Source organism: Cebus imitator, unplaced genomic scaffold (assembly GCF_001604975.1).
Source record: "Cebus imitator isolate Cc_AM_T3 unplaced genomic scaffold, Cebus_imitator-1.0 Scaffold415, whole genome shotgun sequence".
Classification (NCBI taxonomy): domain Eukaryota; kingdom Metazoa; phylum Chordata; class Mammalia; order Primates; family Cebidae; genus Cebus; species Cebus imitator.
Window position 1 is genome coordinate 1,737,901 of NW_016107730.1, and position 20,088 is coordinate 1,757,988.

At 52.2% G+C, this 20,088-nt stretch overlaps 2 protein-coding genes across 2 annotated transcripts; both read left to right on the forward strand.

The window, feature by feature from the left end:
• Nucleotides 1-479: 479 nt before the first annotated feature.
• KRT36 (keratin 36) lies at nucleotides 480-7,225 on the forward strand. The gene is made up of 7 exons (XM_017509458.2): nucleotides 480-3,686; nucleotides 4,370-4,452; nucleotides 4,652-4,808; nucleotides 5,639-5,800; nucleotides 5,900-6,025; nucleotides 6,196-6,416; nucleotides 6,793-7,225. The coding sequence occupies exons 1-7, from the start codon at nucleotides 3,141-3,143 to the stop codon at nucleotides 6,986-6,988; spliced, it is 1,491 nt and encodes a 496-aa protein (XP_017364947.1). The 5' UTR covers nucleotides 480-3,140; the 3' UTR covers nucleotides 6,989-7,225.
• A 4,580-nt stretch (nucleotides 7,226-11,805) lies between these two features.
• On the forward strand, nucleotides 11,806-16,102 carry KRT35 (keratin 35). Its single transcript, XM_017509467.2, has 7 exons — nucleotides 11,806-12,414; nucleotides 13,237-13,319; nucleotides 13,510-13,666; nucleotides 13,979-14,140; nucleotides 14,435-14,560; nucleotides 15,062-15,282; nucleotides 15,601-16,102. The coding sequence occupies exons 1-7, from the start codon at nucleotides 11,944-11,946 to the stop codon at nucleotides 15,746-15,748; spliced, it is 1,368 nt and encodes a 455-aa protein (XP_017364956.1). The 5' UTR covers nucleotides 11,806-11,943; the 3' UTR covers nucleotides 15,749-16,102.
• Nucleotides 16,103-20,088: the final 3,986 nt, after the last annotated feature.

Sequence of the window (20,088 nt, forward strand, 5' to 3'; positions counted from 1 at the left end):
TGTGCGGTGCTGGAGGCAAAGGGAGATCTGAGGCCCATGGGTGTTTGGACAGAATATGAAACCCAGTCATGTCATGGGCTTGAACCTCCTTGATGCTTCTTCATTCTGAGGATCAATGCCAGAGAAGGGACAGGGCAGTGGGGATGGTGAATGAGTCACAGACACATCCAGGCAACTCCTGGGACCCACAGGGTGTGCTCGGTTACCTGATCCCTATACTGTCTGAGATCATGGGTGCCAGCTCATTGTCCAGGCCCTTCCTTGTTCACACTGGGGCTCTGAGGCCCAGTGTACCGGGGCCTCATGCTGTACTGGAATTTGGGGCAGAGCTGGGCCTGGAGTCCAGGTCTCTTGACCCTTAGCCCAGTGCACTTTTGACTTATGTTAGAAAAATGGTCTCAGAATACGATTCTACTTTGAAATAAAACCTGATGCAGGGCAGCCCTGGTTTATACAACCGTGAACAACTGGAAGTTCTCCCCGGCTGGGCTAGCACGGGAGGGGGCGGCCTCTTAGAGCTGCCAGGGGAGGAGAGCAACCCTGAGCCCTGGGTTCTTGTCTCTGATACAGGTCGAGTGTTTGTTGCTGTAAGCCTCACCCCATCCTGTGTTGTCCCAGGCTGCTGGGTGGGAGAGGGAAGAGGAATTCCTCCCCAAGTCTCTCTCCGCACTTCCCTTGGGTCGGGGGTTGGCTGTGCAAGTCAAAAATAAGGAAAAAGGCGGGACACTGAGGGCAGCTGAAAGACTTTCTCCTTTGACGAGCTGGTCACCTGCTCCAGGGAAGGTACGGTCCTCTCTCCACAGCCCTAGGGGTGCCTCTCTGGTCCACAGCGGCCCTTGTGATGCTCAGGTGAGAATGATGGGGGCATTTGGACCTTCGGATCAGCAGACTCCTTGCTTATTCAGTTGTCCTGAGAGAAACCTAGAATCAGCCTCAGTTACGGATTGTACAGTACAGGGGTTAAAACAAAAAAGAAAATGAGAGTATTAACTTCAGAAGCCAGCCAGCCATAGATCCCAAACAGAGAAGAGCTGTGCAAAGGGCTTGGTGCGGGCTGCCCTTGGGCCCATTTTGCAGGACAAGCATGCTGTGTCACAAACAAGGTAAACTGAGGCATAGGTATATTGAGGACTTGCCTGAGTGGGCCCAACAGGGACAGCCAGACTCTGCACTATTGTCCCAGAAAATCAAGTAGGGGATACTTAGGGGAGTTTGGGTCAGAGCCCCAGTCTTGGTCCTGATAGTCCGGTGGTTCTCAGCTGGGGGTGGTTTTGTCCCCTGACCCCCAACTCCGGGGACATTTGGCAATGTCTGTAGACATTTTTGGTTGTCAACACTGGGGCAGGGGGTGGCTACTGGCATCTGGCGGTATAGTCCAGGGACGCTGCCAAACGTTTTATAATGCACAGGGCAGCCCTGAACAGCAAACAATGACCTGGCACAAAGGGCTGAGGTTGGAAACCCTGTGACGATCCACTCCTAGGCCCCGCCGGGAGAACTGCGGAGATCGGATGGTTGTAAGGATGTCATTACTAGGGCAACTGGGGCTCTGGGGGCTGATGGTCTCCTCTTGCTCCCAGAGGCACTGCACGGGGGGCCACTGCCAGCTGCTCCTGGGCATCTTGTGAAAGTGTCCACCTTGCTGGGACAGGCATGATCCTCCATAGCTAGTCCTCCCTAGGTAATTTCAGAGAGAAGCTTATAAAACGTTTTAAGAGGCTGGCAAATTACAACTTGAGAAGCACATAAATGCTTCCATAAACGCCAGCTTTGCAAACAAGCGTGTGTGGGGGCAGAGTGAGCAGGTTGCCCAAGCCTTGGGAAAGTCCACGTTTCAAGGCGGAAGACCCAGGCTTATCTTTGGCCCTTAATTCTCAGGTTCTCCTCTCTCGGCTTGCTTAACTATCTGGCAGTATTTAGCTTTTTTCTTTGTATTCCTCCTCTGTCCAAAGAGTCTGCCATTGGCCATTTCTGTGACCTGTTCAGGGACCAGGAGGGTCAGAGCAGGTCGTTCTAGGCTCCTGATTCCACCCTCAGAGGTTCAAGATGCTGACGGCCACAAAGGAAACTGCCCTCCAGCTCTGCCCAGGGATCCAAGCATGCAGATTCCATAATGGCAGGAGTCTGTGATGATGTGTTCATTGACTAAGGGACTGGCTATGGGGCACCCCCTTCTCCCACTGCCACCCTGCTGTGCTCAGTGGGAAGACAGACCATGCTTAGCAGTGCTCACACTTACGAACCTTTGCTGACCACAGCCATAAACCATCATCAAAGACTCTCCTCCTAACCTAACCAACACTTCTGCAGGACCCAGTGGCTTGCAAAACACTTTCATTTCATATCTGTGGGAAGCAGGTGGGACAGAGGGATGATCTCTACTGTTCCGATGAAAACACTGAGTTTCCCAGGGAGGAAGTGATGTGCTCAGTATCTCTGAGAAAATCAGCCACAGAGCCAGGATTTGAACTAGGTCTCCTGTCCCTAAATTCTGGGTACTCAGACTTGACCCCAGTTGTGTGGGGAAGCAGTGGGGCAAGGAAATTGGATTTGGTGTCTGAGAGGCCTGGTTTCAGACCTAAGCTCTGCCAGTCACTTCCTGTTCACCTTGAGCAAGATATTAAACCATTCTGAGTCCCAGTTTCCACATTGGTACCAATGAGGATAACATCAGCCACCTCCTAGGATTGTTACGAGGTGTGAATGAAATAACCACTAGCCTGGTACATCACAGGTGCTCCCTGAATTTCTGTTCCTTTGCTCTCTTTTACCATCCCAGCAGCCCAGGCAGGGTGAGCAGCTATGAGGGGTGGTGGCAGTGGATGGGGGTGACAAGGGACAGACTAGGCTCCCCAGGGGAAGGCAGATGGAGAGAGCAGGAACCAAATGTCATTCGTGCAGCCACTCCCGATTTATGGGACCTGGTGCAGACTCTTTGAAGAGGCAATAAAACTCATTTTCTGCTAGGAAATGACAACAGTCGAGAGTCCTGACTTAGCAAACCAAATTCAACAATTTTTTTTTTTTATAAGTCATGGGGTTCTGGATGGGTAGCAAAAATCACATTCTAATGAGATTAGCTTTCGGGAATAGGAATAGGCTTTCCCAAGAGCAAGGGATGTGTACCATGCCAACACCCCATGGAGAGTGTATATAAATGCTCCGCAGAGGCCTTGAGTCCAGAACCCAAGCTGCTTGCTAAGCTGCAACCTTCCTCTGCTAGCACCATGGCCACCCAGATCTGCACCCCGACCTTCTCCATGGGGTCTGTCAAGGGCCTCTGTGGCGCAGCAGGCGGTATCTCTCGGGTGTCCTCCATCCGCTCTGTGGGCTCCTGCAGGGTGCCCAGCCTCGCCGGTGCTGCGGGGTGCATCTCTTCTGTTAGGTCGGGCCTCACCAGCCTTGGGAGCTGCTTGCCTGGCTCCTATCTGTCTGCTGGGTGCCACCCCTCTGGCTTTGTTGGGAGTGGGGGCTGGTTCTGCGAGGGTTCCTTCAACGGCAGCGAGAAGGAGACCATGCAGTTCCTGAACGATCGCCTGGCCAACTACCTGGAGAAGGTGCGTCAGCTGGAGCGGGAGAACGCGGAGCTGGAGAGCCGCATCCGGGAGTGGTATGAGTCTCAGATCCCGTACACTTGCCCAGACTACCAGTCCTACTTCAAGACCATCGAAGATTTCCAGCAGAAGGTAAGAAAGACCTGACCCCTCTCTAGCTGAGCAGCCTAACTCTTAGGTGGCATCTGTCTCATTCCAGAGCCTTTCCAGATGGGACAGTAGCTTTTAGGGAATTCTCCTGGTAGGGCCAACTTTTCTCTCTAGGTCTTTGGTTTCCTGGGGGACCCAGGCTTCTCTGCTGGTCTCTTGCTTGCACCTTGTTGCCAGCCATTCCTCACGCCCCCTTGCTGTCTCAGCTGTAGGAAGGGAAGGAACATGTACCAAGTCCCTACTGGATACAGCACTGTGCGTGACACCTCCCTACTCCCTGGCTTATTTATTCTTCATCTTGGAGAGATGAGTATTGCTGGACCCATTTAACAGACGTGGAAGCTGAATTTTGAGGGGTTCAGCAACTTGCTCAAGATCACACAGCCTGAGTGTTAGACGCAGAACCTGAATCCAGGTCTGCCTCACCGTGATGTATCTCACGGTGCCATCCTGAAGGCTACAGGTGCCAGGACTGATGGCCACTGACATGCTTGGGATGCCCCCGTGGGGTGCATGCTTCCCCCATACCTGGGGTGTGGCTCAGGGCTGGAAATGCTAAAGGTGGTGATACATAGTAGCATGGCCTCTGTGAGCTGAGCTATCCCTCTACCTGCCCCCACACTGCTGGGCCTCCTGTAGCTCATGGGAAGCCTCTTGTTCCCCAGATCCTGCTGACTAAGTCTGAGAATGCCAGGCTGGTTCTGCAGATTGATAATGCCAAGCTGGCTGCTGATGACTTCCGGACCAAGTGAGTGGGCCTGATCAGGGAAGGTTTGCCATGCCACTCCCTTGCCTCTGTCTCCTGCCTTTGGGAGCTGGTGAGGTGGGGATAAGGACTATCCCGCTCCTGACCGCAAGTCAGCCACTGCAGCTGGACAGCAGGGCAGGGGACCCTGCCTGTGTGGGGTTTCCCTTGCTGCAGACTCAGGAGGGTTCTTTGTGTGCAGGTACGAGACTGAGCTGTCCCTGCGGCAGCTGGTGGAGTCGGACATCAATGGCCTGCGCAGGATCCTGGATGAGCTGACCCTGTGCAAGGCCGACCTGGAGGCCCAGGTGGAGTCCCTGAAGGAGGAGCTGATGTGTCTCAAGAAGAACCACGAGGAGGTGAGGCTGGTGCCACGTGACCTCCCAGCATTTCCCATCCAGCTTAGGGAGCCACTGCTGGTCCTTGGGCTTAGAGTGTGGCAGGAACTATACATTTCCTTACATTTCATTCTCGTTTCATTTCATCCTTACAATCATCCCAAGAATTATAAACTGTGACAAGCTCCATTTTACAAACGAGAAAGCTTAGGTACAAAGAGGTTAAGTTGCTTGCCTAAGGTTGTAGAGGGTCTACACTTCTGCCCACGACACTAGATTTCTTTTCTTTTTTTTTTTTTTTTTGAGACAGAATTTCACTCTTGTTGCCCAGGCTGGAGTGCAATGGCGTGATCTCAGCTCACCACAACCTCCACCTCCTGGGTTTAAGTGATTCTCTTGTCTCAGCCACCCAAGTAGCTGGGATTATAGGCATGTGCTACCATGCCCAGCTAATTTTTGTATTTTTAGTAGAGTTTCTCCATGTTGGTCAGGCTGGTCTCGAACTCCCGACCTCAAGTGATCCACCCACCTTGGCCTCCCAAAGTGCTAGAATTATAGGTGTGAGCCACCGTGCCTGGCCAACACGAGATTTCTATTTGGGCTCTAGTGCCTGATAACGGCAAATTAATTTGCCTAGGGCTTGTATCATCTCACAAATATCCCAAAGAAGGAGGTAGGTATATACCAAGGTAGGTATACGTAGAGGGAGACCGAGGCTTAGAGAGATTTAAGTATCCTGTCTAATGCTATGCAGCTGGCAACTGAGGGAAGAGGGTTTGAATCCAGGTCAGTGAAACCTGCAATCCAGCATCCTTTTCACAACCTCATGTCACCCTCTCTCCCCTGTGCAGGAAGTCGGTGCACTCCGTTGCCAACTTGGGGACCGACTGAATGTGGAGGTGGATGCTGCCCCGCCAGTGGATCTCAACAGGATCCTGGAGGATATGAGATGCCAGTACGAGGCCCTGGTGGAGAATAACCGCAGAGATGTGGAGGCCTGGTTCAACACCCAGGTGGGGTTGGGGTGCCCTGGGACTACAGGCTCCTGGGCTGGGGTTACCTTTTGAAATAACTTGGTCTGACCATGCTCTGAGCCCTCGCATGTGTTTCAGACTGAGGAGCTGAACCAGCAGGTGCTGTCCAGCTCGGAGCAGCTGCAGTGCTGCCAGTCTGAGATCATCGAGCTGAGACGCACGGTGAACGCCCTGGAGATTGAGCTGCAGGCCCAGCACAGCATGGTGAGTGGCTCCTGCCTGCGTGGCTGGCCACAGCCTGTGGCAGGTCCCCGACCCACCAGCCTCGGCACGCAGGTTCTCATGGGGTGTGATCACAGGCCTATGCAGATGTGCAGGGCTATGGGTTTCGGGGATTCCTCCCCATGGGCAGCTCTTCCTCTTTGCCATTGCAGCGGAATTCCTTGGAATCCACCCTGGCGGAGACCGAGGCCCGCTACAGCTCCCAGCTGGCCCAGATGCAGTGCCTGATCAGCAACGTGGAGGCCCAGCTGTCTGAGATCCGCTGTGACCTGGAGCGGCAGAACCAGGAATACCAGGTGCTGCTGGACGTCAAGGCCCGGCTGGAGGGCGAGATCGCTACCTACCGCCGCCTGCTGGAGGGAGAGGATTGCAAGTGAGTGGCCCTTGGGCTGGGGGAGGGCTTGACTCAACTCCCAGTGCCATGTGGAGGGCATCAAGCCCAGAAGTGGTTGTTGCCCAGATGAAGGGGACTAAGCCAAAGCCCCTCGAGATTCTCCATCTAGTCCCAGGCTTTGGCAGTGCATAGTGGGAGAATCCAACCTAGCACACACCGCGTTTTCCACCATCTTTTCTGGTTGGCAATTTCTGCTCTTAATATCTGCAGTTCGGTCCTCTCACCCTAGGGGAATTTGGAGGCACTGAGACGGTCCGAGGCCACCCATCTCGCTCGATCCTCTAGACCTGTTTAACACGAATCTCAGCCCAATGCTCCCATGCCAAATGTACCCGGAATGATTTTGTTTCCCCAGGCTTCCTCCCCCACCTTGTGCCATGGCATGCAAGCCTGCCATTAGAGTTCCTTCTGTCCCCCCGGCGCCCTGTGCCCCGGCTGTGGCCTGCATCCCCGCTCCCCAGGCTGGTACTCAGATCCGCACCATCACCGAGGAGATCAGAGATGGGAGAGTCATCTCCTCCAGGGAGCACCTGCAGTCCCGCCCGCTGTGACAGCCCACCTGGTCCACCAGGCAGGGCCCCGACCACAGGAAGGAGGACACCCTGGGACTCCTGGCAGCTGAACGACCCTGTCCCTCTCTAGAAGGGTCCCCCTATGCTTAGCAGGTTTTTCTACCAAAACACTCCCGGTATTGTGTTTCTGGACTTCACTGTGCTTTACGCCATGCAAAACCAGGTTTCCTGGAAATTTACCCAATAAAGTGTGTTCTCCTGGCATAGCAAACTCAATTTTGGCTGACTCTGTTGATGCTCATGTGCTCGTGTGGTTCATGGGGGTGTTTGATCAGGGGCTGCAGGATAGTTGTGGGGTTTGGGTTGAGGTCTATCTTCTCCGGCTCTGAGTGGGAGGAGGTGGCAGGGTGATTCAAAGTATTTAATAACAAAGATGCCTCAGGCCCTGCTCAGTGAGAACAGACACTGACCCAGTCTGGATGGGTGCTGGCCGTAGCTCTCAGCTTGGTGCTGACCATGAGTAGATACCTTAGGGAGGCCCCAAAAGAGGCAAAGGCTCCCGAACCAGTCGTTCTCTGTAGTAGCCTGACCAGCCTCTTTCCCCTGCCCCACCCCTTCCCCCTCTTTGTTCCACTCATGCTCTGGGGCCTGAGGTCTGCACCCCTGAGAGATTTGGTAGCGATCTCTCTTTTTCTCTCAGCTTCTTCTCTGTTGCCCAGCTCCTGCCACTTTACTGCCTGACGCTGGGGATGGTTCAGGAGAGGGGGGGTCCCAGGAACAAGCAGAGAGGGCCAAACTCTAGGCAACCAGCCTGAGCCAGCCACGCCGGGGAGGGCGGTCAGGGAGAGCAGGGTGGTGAAGGTGGAGGGCCAGGCGAATCCATGTCCCAACAAGGCACACAGGACCAAACTGAAGGGTGCCAGGGACAGTAGGGTGCGGGTGGGGGCTCAGACGTGGAGTTGGGGGACAGGACAGCCAGGCTTCATTGTGGAGCAGAGTTCAGGGCCTGGATTCCACTGGCTAGGTCAGGCAGGTCTGCCCATGGGACCTGACTATTCCAGACCTGGACTCCCCTCTGATGAGAGAAGCATGGCCTGGGAGAGGTCTGAGGGCCTCACGGTTGGTTCCTTTGCCCCCTGCTTCAGTCTTCATTTGAGAACACAGGACCAGAGAGGGCACTGACTTGTCCCAGGCACAGAGCAGTGAGTGGCGAGACCTGGCGATCAACCAGCTCTTCTGGTCCTGACTCTGGAACTCTTCTCAGTAGTTTCTCTCTAGTGCTCACTTTCCTCTGGGCTCTCCTCTGGATAATGGCCAAGACCTCCATCACCTGACTTTGTGTCATGTCGTCTGCTATTTGGTGACTAACAAATAGGACTCTTCAATCACTTGCTGGGCAAGCCAGAGGCACAGCAAACACGTATCAGACCCCAGGATAAGATGTGCGTAGGTAGCATCAGAGCATCCTGCCCTGAGCCTGACTCTGTCACTCTACATGCCTGGTCAGGTCATGAGCCCTCTCTGGTCTCTGCAGGTTCATCTGTGAAATGGGGCTGCTGGGAGGCTCCAATGAGACAGTGTGTGCAGCTTCCAAAAAGTGGTAGCTATCAGTGTTGCTCTTACTACAAATGCAGAGTCCCTGGCCTCAGAGTGTCAAACAGAAACCCCCATTGCATGGGCCAAGCTCTTTGCTTTGTATCGGCAGGGTGCTGTGGTGGGGGCTGCGATGCCAGTCTTGCCCTTGGAGCTGGAGAGTGAACCCAAAGGCCTTAGCCACAGAGGATGCACCTGGCTCTGGGAATGGGGGACAGTCTGCATGGCTCTTTCCCCTGCCCCCCCTTCCCCCTCCCTGCTCCACTCATGCTCTGGGGCCTGAGGTCTGCACCCCTGCCTTTGGCCTGAGGCCGGTGGGTGACCAGGCATTCACAGAGAGCACTGCACCTCTGTGCAGAAACAGCCAAGGGTCCGGGAGTGGGCCGAGTCTTCTAATTGGGAAACAGCTGAGCTACCTTGTCACCGTGGGTGAACCACACAGGGCGTGACCTGACAGGTAATTATGTCATCAGCACCTTGCATTGTACAGCACTTTCCCTTTTTACGATCACTCTTCAGTTCACAGGACACACTCACAGCCTCATCTCATGCACACGTTCAGCCCTGAGTGGCTGTATGCTCTTTATTCCTGCATCCTTGCCTAGCTTTTAACTACATTGTCCAGTGCATCTGCATGGGTTAAGAAATGCCTCCTGTCTCAACCTCGCACAAACCCTTGACTGAGTTGCGATTGAAATCACTGACCTACGTGCAAATCAGAATTCAATGGTGTTGTGGGATAGGTGGCGGCTGGTCTAAAGTCACACAGCATGTGGCAGACTCAGGAAACTTCTCGGGTCTTTGGGCTCCTATTTCATTGATACCAAGAGAGAAAGGATAGAAAGCATTTAATACAATTTCCCCAGAGTGACTATGATGCTTTATTTCAAGGTGGTCTGGTTTTTCTGATTTTTTTTGTGCTTTCCAGATGTGCTGTCTGACTGTCTTTCTCATTCACACATACACATCAATTAATCAGCGAAGAGATAACGTGCGGAACACGGCCTACATAGCCAATCCAACCTTCAGGTTCAGGCCTATCTAGGAAGGAGCAGGGGTGGCGGGAGTGGCTGGAAAAAAGAGTGGATAACAGGCACAGTTCCCAAGGAGCTCACGTCCCGCTGTGGAGACACCTCGCCCCCACACTCCCCCACACCTGGGGAGCGGGCGTGGGCAGGGTTTCAGGTTTTGAGGAAGAGGAGAGATCACTGAGAACTGGGGTGACCAGGAAAGGCTTTCGGGCAGATTTGGATTTGATGGGCAGAAAAAGGAGGAAGGAGGGAAAAGGGAATTCTAAGGCCATATTTAGTGTATCCGTGGCATGATCCGGGACAGCCTGGATCTCATCTGAGCAGAGTGCAATTATCCTGTAAGGAAAGTTACCAGGAATTTGCTAAACAATGTCAGTTCTTGCTGATAAGGTTTCTAGATAATTATTTCATTTAAGAAAAGAATGCTAAAAAGGCATAGAAATAGACGCGATCACTTTATAAAACACCCCAAAACAGCTTTAAAAATACATACATGTTTTATCAAATCTTATCAAGAATTTTTTAGCCACACCTTTAGCACTAAATTGGCTCACAGGATACGTTTCCCTTGGGCAGAACGGCTTTTGGCCCAGAGAACACTTTGTTCTTGGCCAAAGGGGTTGGTTAGTCTGAGCAGGCATTGCTCACCTACACAGAGAAGCCTGGTCCCCTTCCACGTCTGAGTCTCTGTTTCCTCATTTATAAAAGTAGAAATAGTAAGACCGACTGTTTGTCTTTCCCCGCTCCCTATTCTCTTTTTTTTCCCCTTCCATTCTTTCTTTCCTTTCTTAACACAATTTACCATGGGAAAATCACTCATTCATTCATTTATTAATTAATTCATTCGGAGACATGTAGAAGCCCAGCACTGTGCTTGAAGCTACAGAGATTTCAAAAGAAACTATAAGATCAATCCCTGCCCCCATGCTTACAGTCTCCCTGGGAAAATAGGGCTGAAACATAAGACAATCAGAAGGCGTCAGTTAATAGGAGGCCAAGAAATCCACCAACAGTCACTGTTGCCGGCATTCAGAGATGGGAGGGCACAGCAGGGCTGGAGCAGGGGCCAGGCTCCAGGAGGAAGGCCTAGCCAGGACTGGGCCCTTAGAGGCTGTGGGGTGGGCCTGTGGTTTGGAGCTGGAAGGCCTGGGTTTTAGCCTCCCTGGGAAGCCTGTGTGGACCTCGGTTAAGCCATTTTCCACTCTGACTGTTGGATCCTTCTGTAGGAGTCAGCACTTTTGGTCCACGTCTGTGTTGCAGGGTGTGTGGGGGTCTTAAAGAAGACAGCATGCCTTGAGCAGTTGTACAGATGCTTGTTCAGCTGTGATCTGGGACAGGCTCCTGAAACAGCCCAAGACTCATCTATTTAATGGGCTACTGGTGATACCAATCGCATGCGGTTGTGTGAGGACTGAATAAGAGAATGCACAGAGACAGATCAGTGTGGGGGCCGGTGGGTACTAAATGCTCATTGAATAATGGTTGCTACCATCAGCCTGGTTATTGATAGGGCTGTGTGAAAAGAGCTCCGATTCAGGCCACCAGAAGGAAGGGCTTCTCCATTTCTCAACCAGGGCTGGGGAAGGCATACCCTCCTAGATGTCATCATGGGCAGGTGTCCAATTAACTGACCTCTAGGCATTGTGGCTAGAACTTAGACTCTACAGCCTGGACAGACTTCCTGGCAAGGGAAAGAGTTGGGAAGTGTCCATCAGGGCTCTGCAGTATCTAGGGTGACGAGCTGCTCCATTTTGCCCAGGACTGAGGGTTCCCTGGCATATGAAACTTTTAGAACTAAAACCAGAAAATTCCTGGGGAAACCAGGAAAATTGGTCACCCTAGTCATATTTTCTGGGCCAATTCAAGAGCCTTCTGTGTCTCCCTGGCTGCAAGACCCCTGCCTTCCTGCAACAACCAAGCTTACTCTTCCACCTCCTGGGAGCTTCCCGGAGACCTCCTCTACTCCCTCGGGCCCATAAAAGAAGTCAAAGTTGGAGAAAGTCAAGATGGTGGCTGAACTCCCACGCCTGCTTAATGCGGAGGCTGAGGTCTGGGCTCAGATGACAGGTCCCTTTGAAGAACTGACGGGGACTGAGTCTTCCCAGTGATGCGGGGTGGTGGAGGTGAGACTTGACATAGCAGCCGGGCTCCTATTTTATGAGGCTGGTAAATTTTCACAGAAAACTAAATCAGAGGTTAATGAGGGGTTTTAATAGAAAGTGGTGTTAACTTTAACAAGGAGAAAACACTGTGTGAAGGCCAACCAACGCCCACTGGGGTAGAGATATAAATCTGGAGTAAGGAGCTGCTTTTCTGCTTTGGGGTAACTGGTCTTAGAGATCTATCAATTGCCTCTGAGTTGCTGGGGCCATGGCTTCCAAACGCCTCAAGGCTGGCTTCTCTTCTGGGTCTCTCAAGAGCCCAGGAGGGGCCAGTGGGGGCTCCACTCCTGTGTCCGCAATGTATTCCAGCAGCTCTTGCAAGCTCCCGAGTCTCTCCCGTGGGGCCCGAAATTTCTCTGCCTGCTCAGCGGGACTGGGCAGAAGCAGCTACAGGGCTGCCAGCTGCCTCCCTACTGTCTGCCTCCCTGCCGGAGGCTTTGCCACCAGCTACAGCGTGGGTGGGGGCTGGTTTGGGGAGGGCATCCTCACTGGCAACGAGAAGGAGACCATGCAGTCCCTGAACGACCGCCTGGCCAGCTACCTGGAGAAGGTGCGCCAGCTGGAGCAGGAGAACGCGGAGCTGGAGAGCCGCATCCGGGAGTGGTGTGAGAAGCAGGTGCCCTACATGTGCCCCAACTACCAGTCCTACTTCCAGACCATCGAGGAGCTCCAGAAGAAGGTAAGAGCTTCAGAGTGGCTTTGGATTCCCAGAGTGTCACCAGCATTCACTGGTAGTTCTGTTCCCATAGGGCATGTTGGAAGTCACCAAGCACGTTCACCTCTGTGGCCTCATTTGCTCCTCCCAATAACTTTAGGTGGGAGGTATCATTAGCTCATTATACAGATGAGAACACTGAGGTTCAGACTGGGTAAGTGACCCAGATGGCAGTTACTGGAGCCAGAGCTTGAACATAAGATCTATGAATTAACTCTGAGAACTTTGGTTCTATTGCTCACCCCTCTGAGTTTTCATTTCCTCTTTTATTTAAAGTCAGGGGATTGGGTTCGATGTATTTAGTGCAGTTCGGCTTCCCATAAGTAACCCCGGGAAGAAAATGCCTGCCAGAGAAGATTCCTTCTTGCCAGGCTTCATATCTGCTTCTTGCCTGTCCCAAACTTACAGCTGAGTCCTGTGAGGGACCATTTATGACCAGAGAATTCTGGGGTATATTGATGACAATGAGCTGCCCTGGACCCCTAGTAGGGCTGGGAGACAGGGGGAGAGGAAGAAGCTTCTTTCATCATACCAGGCCCTTCCTGTTTCATTTTCATGCAGCTATCTAACCTGGGTCACAGGTCACAGACGCCCTGCATTGGAAGGGACCCTGGAGTTTCCATAGTTGATCCCCAGAGCCTGCCTTTAACCCCCCAATGCCCATGGAGTAGCAGGAATCCAGGACGGCTGACTTCCTCTTTCCAGAGGCAGCCCTTGTCAGCTTTAGGGAGCTCCAAGAAGGAGAGTGTCCTTTCTTGCAATGAAATAACGTTTTTATACCTCCAGACCCTGTGCAGCAAGGCAGAGAATGCCAGGCTGGTGGTGGAGATTGACAATGCCAAACTGGCCGCAGATGACTTCAGGACCAAGTGAGTTGTCCTGTTTGTCCTATGGTTGGGGGTTGCTAGAACTGGACACAGGTGATGTCTGGGCTCAGGGTTTTGGCTCTGTCACTGAGACATGAAAACAGGACTCACAGCACCTGGCTAGATTGAGGGCAGACCTGACTGAGATGCAAAAAAGAAATGCAGATGTAGGTGCCCCGTTCTATGCCTGCAGGTATGAGATGGAGGTGTCCCTGCGGCAGCTGGTGGAGTCGGACATCAATGGCCTGCGCAGGATCCTGGATGACCTGACTCTGTGCAAGTCTGACCTGGAGGCCCAGGTGGAGTCCCTGAAGGAGGAGCTGCTCTGCCTGAAGAAGAACCATGAGGAGGTGAGCAGAGGGGAGATGAGCGTGGCAGAGCAGGTGAGCTCGGGGGAGGAGGTGAACATGGGGAAGAGGTGCACATGGTGGAGTAGGTGAGCATGGGGAACAGGTGAGCATGGGGAACAGGTGAGCATGCGGAGGAGGTCAGTATGGGGAACAGGTGAGCATGTGGAACAGGTGAGCATGCGGAACAGGTGAGCATGCGGAGGAGGTCAGCATGGGGAACAGGTGAGCATGGGGAGGAGCTGAGCATGGGGAGGAGGGGAGCCTGGGAGGCAGCCCTCTGGGAGTTAGTACTGAGCCTGGTCTGTGCTATAGGAAGTGAACTCGCTGCGCTGCCAGCTTGGTGACCGGCTGAATGTTGAGGTGGATGCTGCCCCACCTGTTGACCTGAACCGAGCTCTGGATGAGATGAGGTGCCAGTATGAAACCCTGGTAGAGAATAGCCGCCGGGATGCTGAAGACTGGTTTGACACCCAGGTAGGTACCTGGAAACAGTCAGTGCAATAGGGGTACATGGTGGCTCACATGGAAGTGACCCTCGGGCTCTGAATCAAGAAACCTAACTTTGAGTCCCATCTCTGTTTTGACCTTGCTGTGCCTCTCGGGCAGGTTGCTGTCATCTGAGCAACAATGTCCTTAAGTATAAAACAAATGAGTGGGACTGGGTGATTGGGAAGGTCCTTCTTGGCTCACGATTCTAACTGGCCTCTGTAGCTCTCTGAAGCCAAGTCCCTGGTGTTGCTGACCAGGTCCTGTGTATGTATGTTTCAGACTGAGGAGCTGAACCAGCAGGTGGTGTCCAGTGCAGAGCAGCTGCAGTCCTGCCAGGCAGAGATCATCGAGCTGAGACGCACCGTCAACGCCCTGGAGATCGAGCTGCAGGCCCAGCACAGCATGGTGAGCCCCAAGGCAGGGCGGAGCTGCTATTGGACCAAGCCAAGGAGCACACAGGCTCCCCAGCTTCGTGCTCCGGCCACACAGGCAGGCTCCAGGGGTCTACGTTCTTGAGCACCAGGGCTTCTCTATGCGGAAAAGAGGGATGAGGGACCAGCCCCAATCACGACTCCCTCAGTGGTAAAAGACAAGAGACCTGTAGCAACTGACATGTCCAAGCAGTAGCTCCTATATTTTTGTAAGCAGATACATCTTCTGAGTAATTATCAGTTACTCAGAGATGACATTAACAGGGGATACTCTCTCGATCAAAGAAGCCACAGGGGCTAATTAGCTCATCTCAAATAAGATGTCTGATTGTGGTTTGTCCTAGATGGCTCAAATCCTGATTCTCCGAGCTTCCGTTCTTGGATTCTGAGGCCTCACTGAGACCCAGATGAAGCTTCCCTGCTCCTTCTCTGACCTCTAGAATTTTTCATCCTTACACAACTCTTGCCCTCACAGAGGGATGCTTTGGAATCCACCCTGGCGGAGACGGAGGCCCGCTACAGCTCCCAGCTGGCCCAGATGCAGAGCCTGATCACCAACGTGGAGGCCCAGCTGGCAGAGATCCGGGCTGACCTGGAGCGGCAGAACCAGGAGTACCAGGTGCTGCTGAATGTCCGGGCCCGGCTGGAGTGTGAGATCAACACGTACCGGGGCCTGCTGGAGAGTGAGGACAGCAAGTGAGTATCACTGCACGTGCTCTAGTCTTCTCACTGCAATCTACAAAGCTCTGGGAAGACAGCATGGTGCCTGGAAAGAGTCTGGCACTTGGAGCCTGGAGTCCAGAGTTTTAGTTCTGGTCTCCTTGCAAATCATCATGTAACTCCAGCAAGCCCCCTTTCCTCTCAGGGCCTCTGTTTCCCTTTTGGTAAAACAAGGGGGTTAGGATCAGGTGATTTTTAAGGTGCTTTCCAGTTTGCATAGTCTAGGATCTGCTTTGAGTTACAGCAAACAGCAACTGGAAAATCATAGTAATCTGACTGTTTTCTTTTTTCTAGGCTCCCCTGTAACCCGTGTGCACCTGACTACTCGCCCTCCAAGTCATGCCTTCCCTGTCTTCCCGCGGCCTCCTGCGGTCCCAGTGCAGCCCGCACAACCTGCAGCCCCCGCCCCATTTGTGTGCCCTGCCCAGGGGGCCGGTTCTAAGAATGGCTGACCCAGAAGGCCATGGCCATTGTCTCCAGGGCTTGAACTTGGCCTCTACCCAACTCTAACGCTTGTAGCCCAATCCCCTTTCTTCATGCAGAGCCCAGGTCCAGGGTCTGGTCCTGAGAATGATCACTGCAAATACATGCCTTAAAGTTTCTCAGAGCCTGTCACGAAGGCCGGCTGCCTCCAAAGGTCTCAACTCCTCATCATTTCAATGGGTGCCTGGGTCTCTGTTCTTGGGCTGCCTCCTGGGTCAGGTTTTCCTTCTGGGTGCTGTTCCGGTGGATTCTGAAATGCAGTCGAGGGCTTTTGCTGGCAGAACAATAAAATGCATTTGCTCAGGCCCCTGATGCTCAACTTGCCCCATTCTGGTGTTGTTGGCTTGTGTCTCTGTTCTGTTCAGGGGTGACTGTTGGGCAGATGAATGGGAGATGTGTGACCAAGTATGACCCTTTGGATGACAGGGTTACTGTGCCCCGTTTGGGGTGGGTAGAGGCCTACACTTAGGCCTTTGGCTTGGCTTCCCCAATGAAGACCTTTCTCCAAGATTCCAGTGTGGGCCAGGTGTTTCCAGACCTCTCCTGAATCCCTCTTAGTATATGTGGTCACCTGGGATACCAGAGTGGGATGGACAAAACTGAGATTGAAGCCGAGATCATCATCATGGGAAGGGTTTTAGGCCACTCTATCAGCCTCATGTCTGTGGTCCTTGTAAGACCAGTAATAGGGTGTCTCCTACCCAGGATACTTTTAGGGGTGTGTTTACATCACCCCCCTCTTCCATTGCAGCCCTTTCACGCAGCCCTCCAAGTTTAGCAACCCCCTTAACAACCCACAGCCCATCATAAGCAGGAGATGGAGAGTGAGCTCGCCTTCACGACTTCTATCCCTAACGCTGAGGCTCTTGTTCTTGGGAGGTTCATGCATGTGCTCGCGTGCTCTTGGCATCTGGCGAGGGGTACAACGAGCCCTCCTCAGATGGGCATGAGAGTTCCCGGCATCTTGACCCAAAGGCTCTCATCTGTGTCCAGAATGTCCTCCCCAAATAGGCCAGGCAAATAGCAAGTTCCATTAATCCCGGTGGGAAAGGGAGAAGGGCCAAGACCAAAGTTTCTGAGCTGAAAAGGAAGATGTGCGTTCCCAGCTGGCATGTGCTCCTCATAAGATGCTGAGAGTACCTGCTAAGGATCTTCAGTCATGTTAAGAGAGCTGTAGCTATGTCCAGGAGGGAGAGAAGACAGCTGGAAGATGCTGACCAAGGCAAGCTGGAGACCCTCGTCTTGAGGACATCTGGTATAGTTCATTGTGGTTTGAACACAGAATCCTCCCCTCTCTAGCCCCCCTTTGGTTGCTCCCAGTCCCCCTTGCTCCCGGCATCTGGCACCACCTCCGTGCTGGTCGTTTTGGAACCCCTTCGCTAATTTTGCTGAGGCTTAGGCTCTGAAAGGGGTGGTTGCCTCAGGATCATTCACTTCACTCAATAAACCCTTACCGAGCATCCCCCTGTGCCAGGAGGTGTGTTAGGTACCTGGGAAGGACTGGTCTGTGTAGGAGGGAGGCTTTGAGAAGAAACAGGAAGGACGCTCACTTGCCACGTTGTTTCTTTTCTACCTCAGTGGTGGCAGGAGACTGGCTGAAGGGGGCCTTGACATTAGTGCAATGAACGTGGGCTCTGAATGTGGCGTCGGACGGACCTGGGTTCAAATCTCCACCCACCACTAACTACATGTGGGAGCTTTAGCAGGTCATAGTCCCTTTCTGAGCCTCAGTAAAACAGAGAGCATGACACTGATGCTATGAAGTCCCCAATGCTTTGCCCAGCACATGGAGGGCATTTGAAGATGGGTCATCACTACCAACTCTCTCTTCCAGCTGGATGGCTGGATTGCTATGAGGTGGGGTATCCACATTTCTGTGCCCAGGGTTTCATTTCTGACATTTCCTTCCTGGTAAACCAGGCCAGCTAAAGTGAATGTGCAGTTGCATGGTTCATTATCCAATTCCAATTCTGAGCAAAGTCAGCAGGGAGCCTCATTGTCAGCAGCATGTGGGTGCTGCCTGGCGCACATGGGCTCCAGTTAACTGTGCTGTGTATAGGTCACACTCTTCTTTTTGGTGTTCTCTGTGGCACAAGCCCTTTCCAAACCCATCCTAGCTCCCTCCAAGATGTAGCTAACTAAATCATGTATAACCCTACTTCTAATTACCATTTACCTCATTTGCTTGTGCTTTTTAATTATAACACTGTTTCTACCCAACCACGAGTTATCAACCTTGCCTGTACATTGGAATGACGTGGAGGGCTTTAAAAAATACCGATGCCTGCTCTGAGACCTAGAGATTCTGCTTTAGTTGGTCTGGGATATGACCTGATATTGGGATTTTTGAAAGCTCCCTGGGTGATATGAACATGCAACCAGGGTTGAGAGCTTGTTTGTCAGGTGGAGGATCTTTTGGCAATCCACTTGGGAGTTGCAATTGGGTTGCTGAAAGGTCCTCCACCTGACTCCAACCCACTGCAGGAGGCTCAGAGGAACTCTGACATAGACTCTAGCACTACTAGGCCTGGTCCCTATTATGCTTGACATGGAGTCTCGCTCTGTCACCCAGGCTGGAGTACAGTGGCATGATCTTGGCTCACTGCAACCTCTGCCTCCTGGGTTCAAGCGATTCTTTGGCCTCAGCCTCCTGAGTAGCTGGGACTACAGGTGCATGACACCACGTCCAGCTAATTTTTGTATTTTTAGTAGAGATGGGTTTCACCATGTTGGCCAGGATGGTCTTGATCTCTTGACCTCATGATCTGCCTGCCTCAGCCTCCCAAAGTGCTGGGATTACAGGCGTGAGCCACTGTGCCCAGCCCCCCATTATGCTATTGACTTTCTCATTTCTGCCTTTTCTCTCTCTTTTGATTTCAAATATGTGAAATAAATTTTACATTTGTTATTTTTTCCTTTTTGGTGGCTGCATAGTATTCCATGGTGTATATGTGCCACATTTTCTTTTTCCAGCCTACCATTGATGGGCATTTGGGTTGGTGCCAAGTCTTTGCTATTGTGAACAGTGCTGCAGTAAACATACATGTGACTCTGTTTTTAAGGTTTCCCTTTGGTCTCCTCGGCCAAGACAGGGTCCGTTCAGTCAACTGGGGCTTGGGATTTTAGTTTTATTTCTCAGTGGTGACACTGACGCTTCCCAGATATTTCAGAAGAGCAATTTGCCTTTGTCCTGAGAAAATGTGATCTCCCTGACATTCCTTTCTCTTATCCTCCAAGGAAAGCACCATGGCAGAGATAAGAACTAAGGACTGCTTTCCCTAGACCCATGTTTACCACTGACACAACGCCATCAAACGTAGATACAAGTTTTGCTTAATATTTTATACATTGAACACTAAGAACAAAGTGTATTTACTGTGTTGGGAACTTTGAGCTCTCACTCACAAAGCATGCAACAGGATATTTGCGAGGTACTGTTCCTGGTGAAGGCAGCTGAGAGGTAACTATCAGTGGACAGTGATCCTAGCATGTGTGGAGAACTGCCAAGATAAACTGAACAAGGGTGATTTGCATGAAACATGGAGGTGGCTCCTGGGAATGAACTCACCCTGAGGAAAGAGAGGTTAGAGTCCACACACTGGGTCTAAGATATTCTGAGCACAGCATGGAGTGCCACTCAGATGATCTTTCAAGGTCTCCTGCCTAAGCTACAGGACATCAGCAACAAAGAAGGAAGCATTAAATGAACTAGAATATGAGACCACAAGAATTTAAGACTGGCCAGGCACAGTGGCTCACACCTATAATCCCAGCAATGTGGGAGGCTGAGATGGGCGGATCACTGTAACCCAGAAGTTCAAAACCAACATGGATAACCCAGCAAAACCCTGTCTCTACAAATAATACAAAAATTAGCCATGCGTGGTGGTGTGTGCCTGTAGTCCCATCTACTCAAGAGGCTGAGGTAGGAGGATAGCCTGAGCCCGGGGAGTTCAAGGCTTCAGTGAGCCATGACTGTGCCACTGCATTCCAGCTGGGGTGACAGAGTGAGACTCTGTCTTTGAAAAAAATAAAATTTTTTAAGAATTTAAGACTGAGATGTGACAATATACGGCTTCAACCCACAGCAGGGGAGATAGTATCAGCATCATCTCAAGGAAAGAAGACATAATTAGCAGGTTGGTTATCTGGGGACAATCTGCGGACTCGTGGAGTGGCCTTGGCACAAAGCACAGCACACACCGTGATGGGAGCCATTAACCTTGGTTAGACGTCAGAGGGCAGCAGTAGGAGCCGGGCACCCGCACCATGGTCACTGTTAGCATTTGCAGGCACCTG

Bases quoted from the DNA above. Each gene is read 5' to 3' on its own strand.
- KRT36 (XM_017509458.2), top strand. From the start codon at position 3,141: ATGGAGAGTGTATATAAATGCTCCGCAGAGGCCTTGAGTCCAGAACCC. The intron at 4,453-4,651 runs GTGAGTGGGCCT...CTTTGTGTGCAG, and splicing joins GCTGATGACTTCCGGACCAA to GTACGAGACTGAGCTGTCCC. The intron at 5,801-5,899 runs GTGGGGTTGGGG...CATGTGTTTCAG, and splicing joins AGGCCTGGTTCAACACCCAG to ACTGAGGAGCTGAACCAGCA.
- KRT35 (XM_017509467.2), top strand. From the start codon at position 11,944: ATGGCTTCCAAACGCCTCAAGGCTGGCTTCTCTTCTGGGTCTCTCAAG. The intron at 14,561-15,061 runs GTGAGCCCCAAG...TTGCCCTCACAG, and splicing joins TGCAGGCCCAGCACAGCATG to AGGGATGCTTTGGAATCCAC. The intron at 15,283-15,600 runs GTGAGTATCACT...TCTTTTTTCTAG, and splicing joins CTGGAGAGTGAGGACAGCAA to GCTCCCCTGTAACCCGTGTG.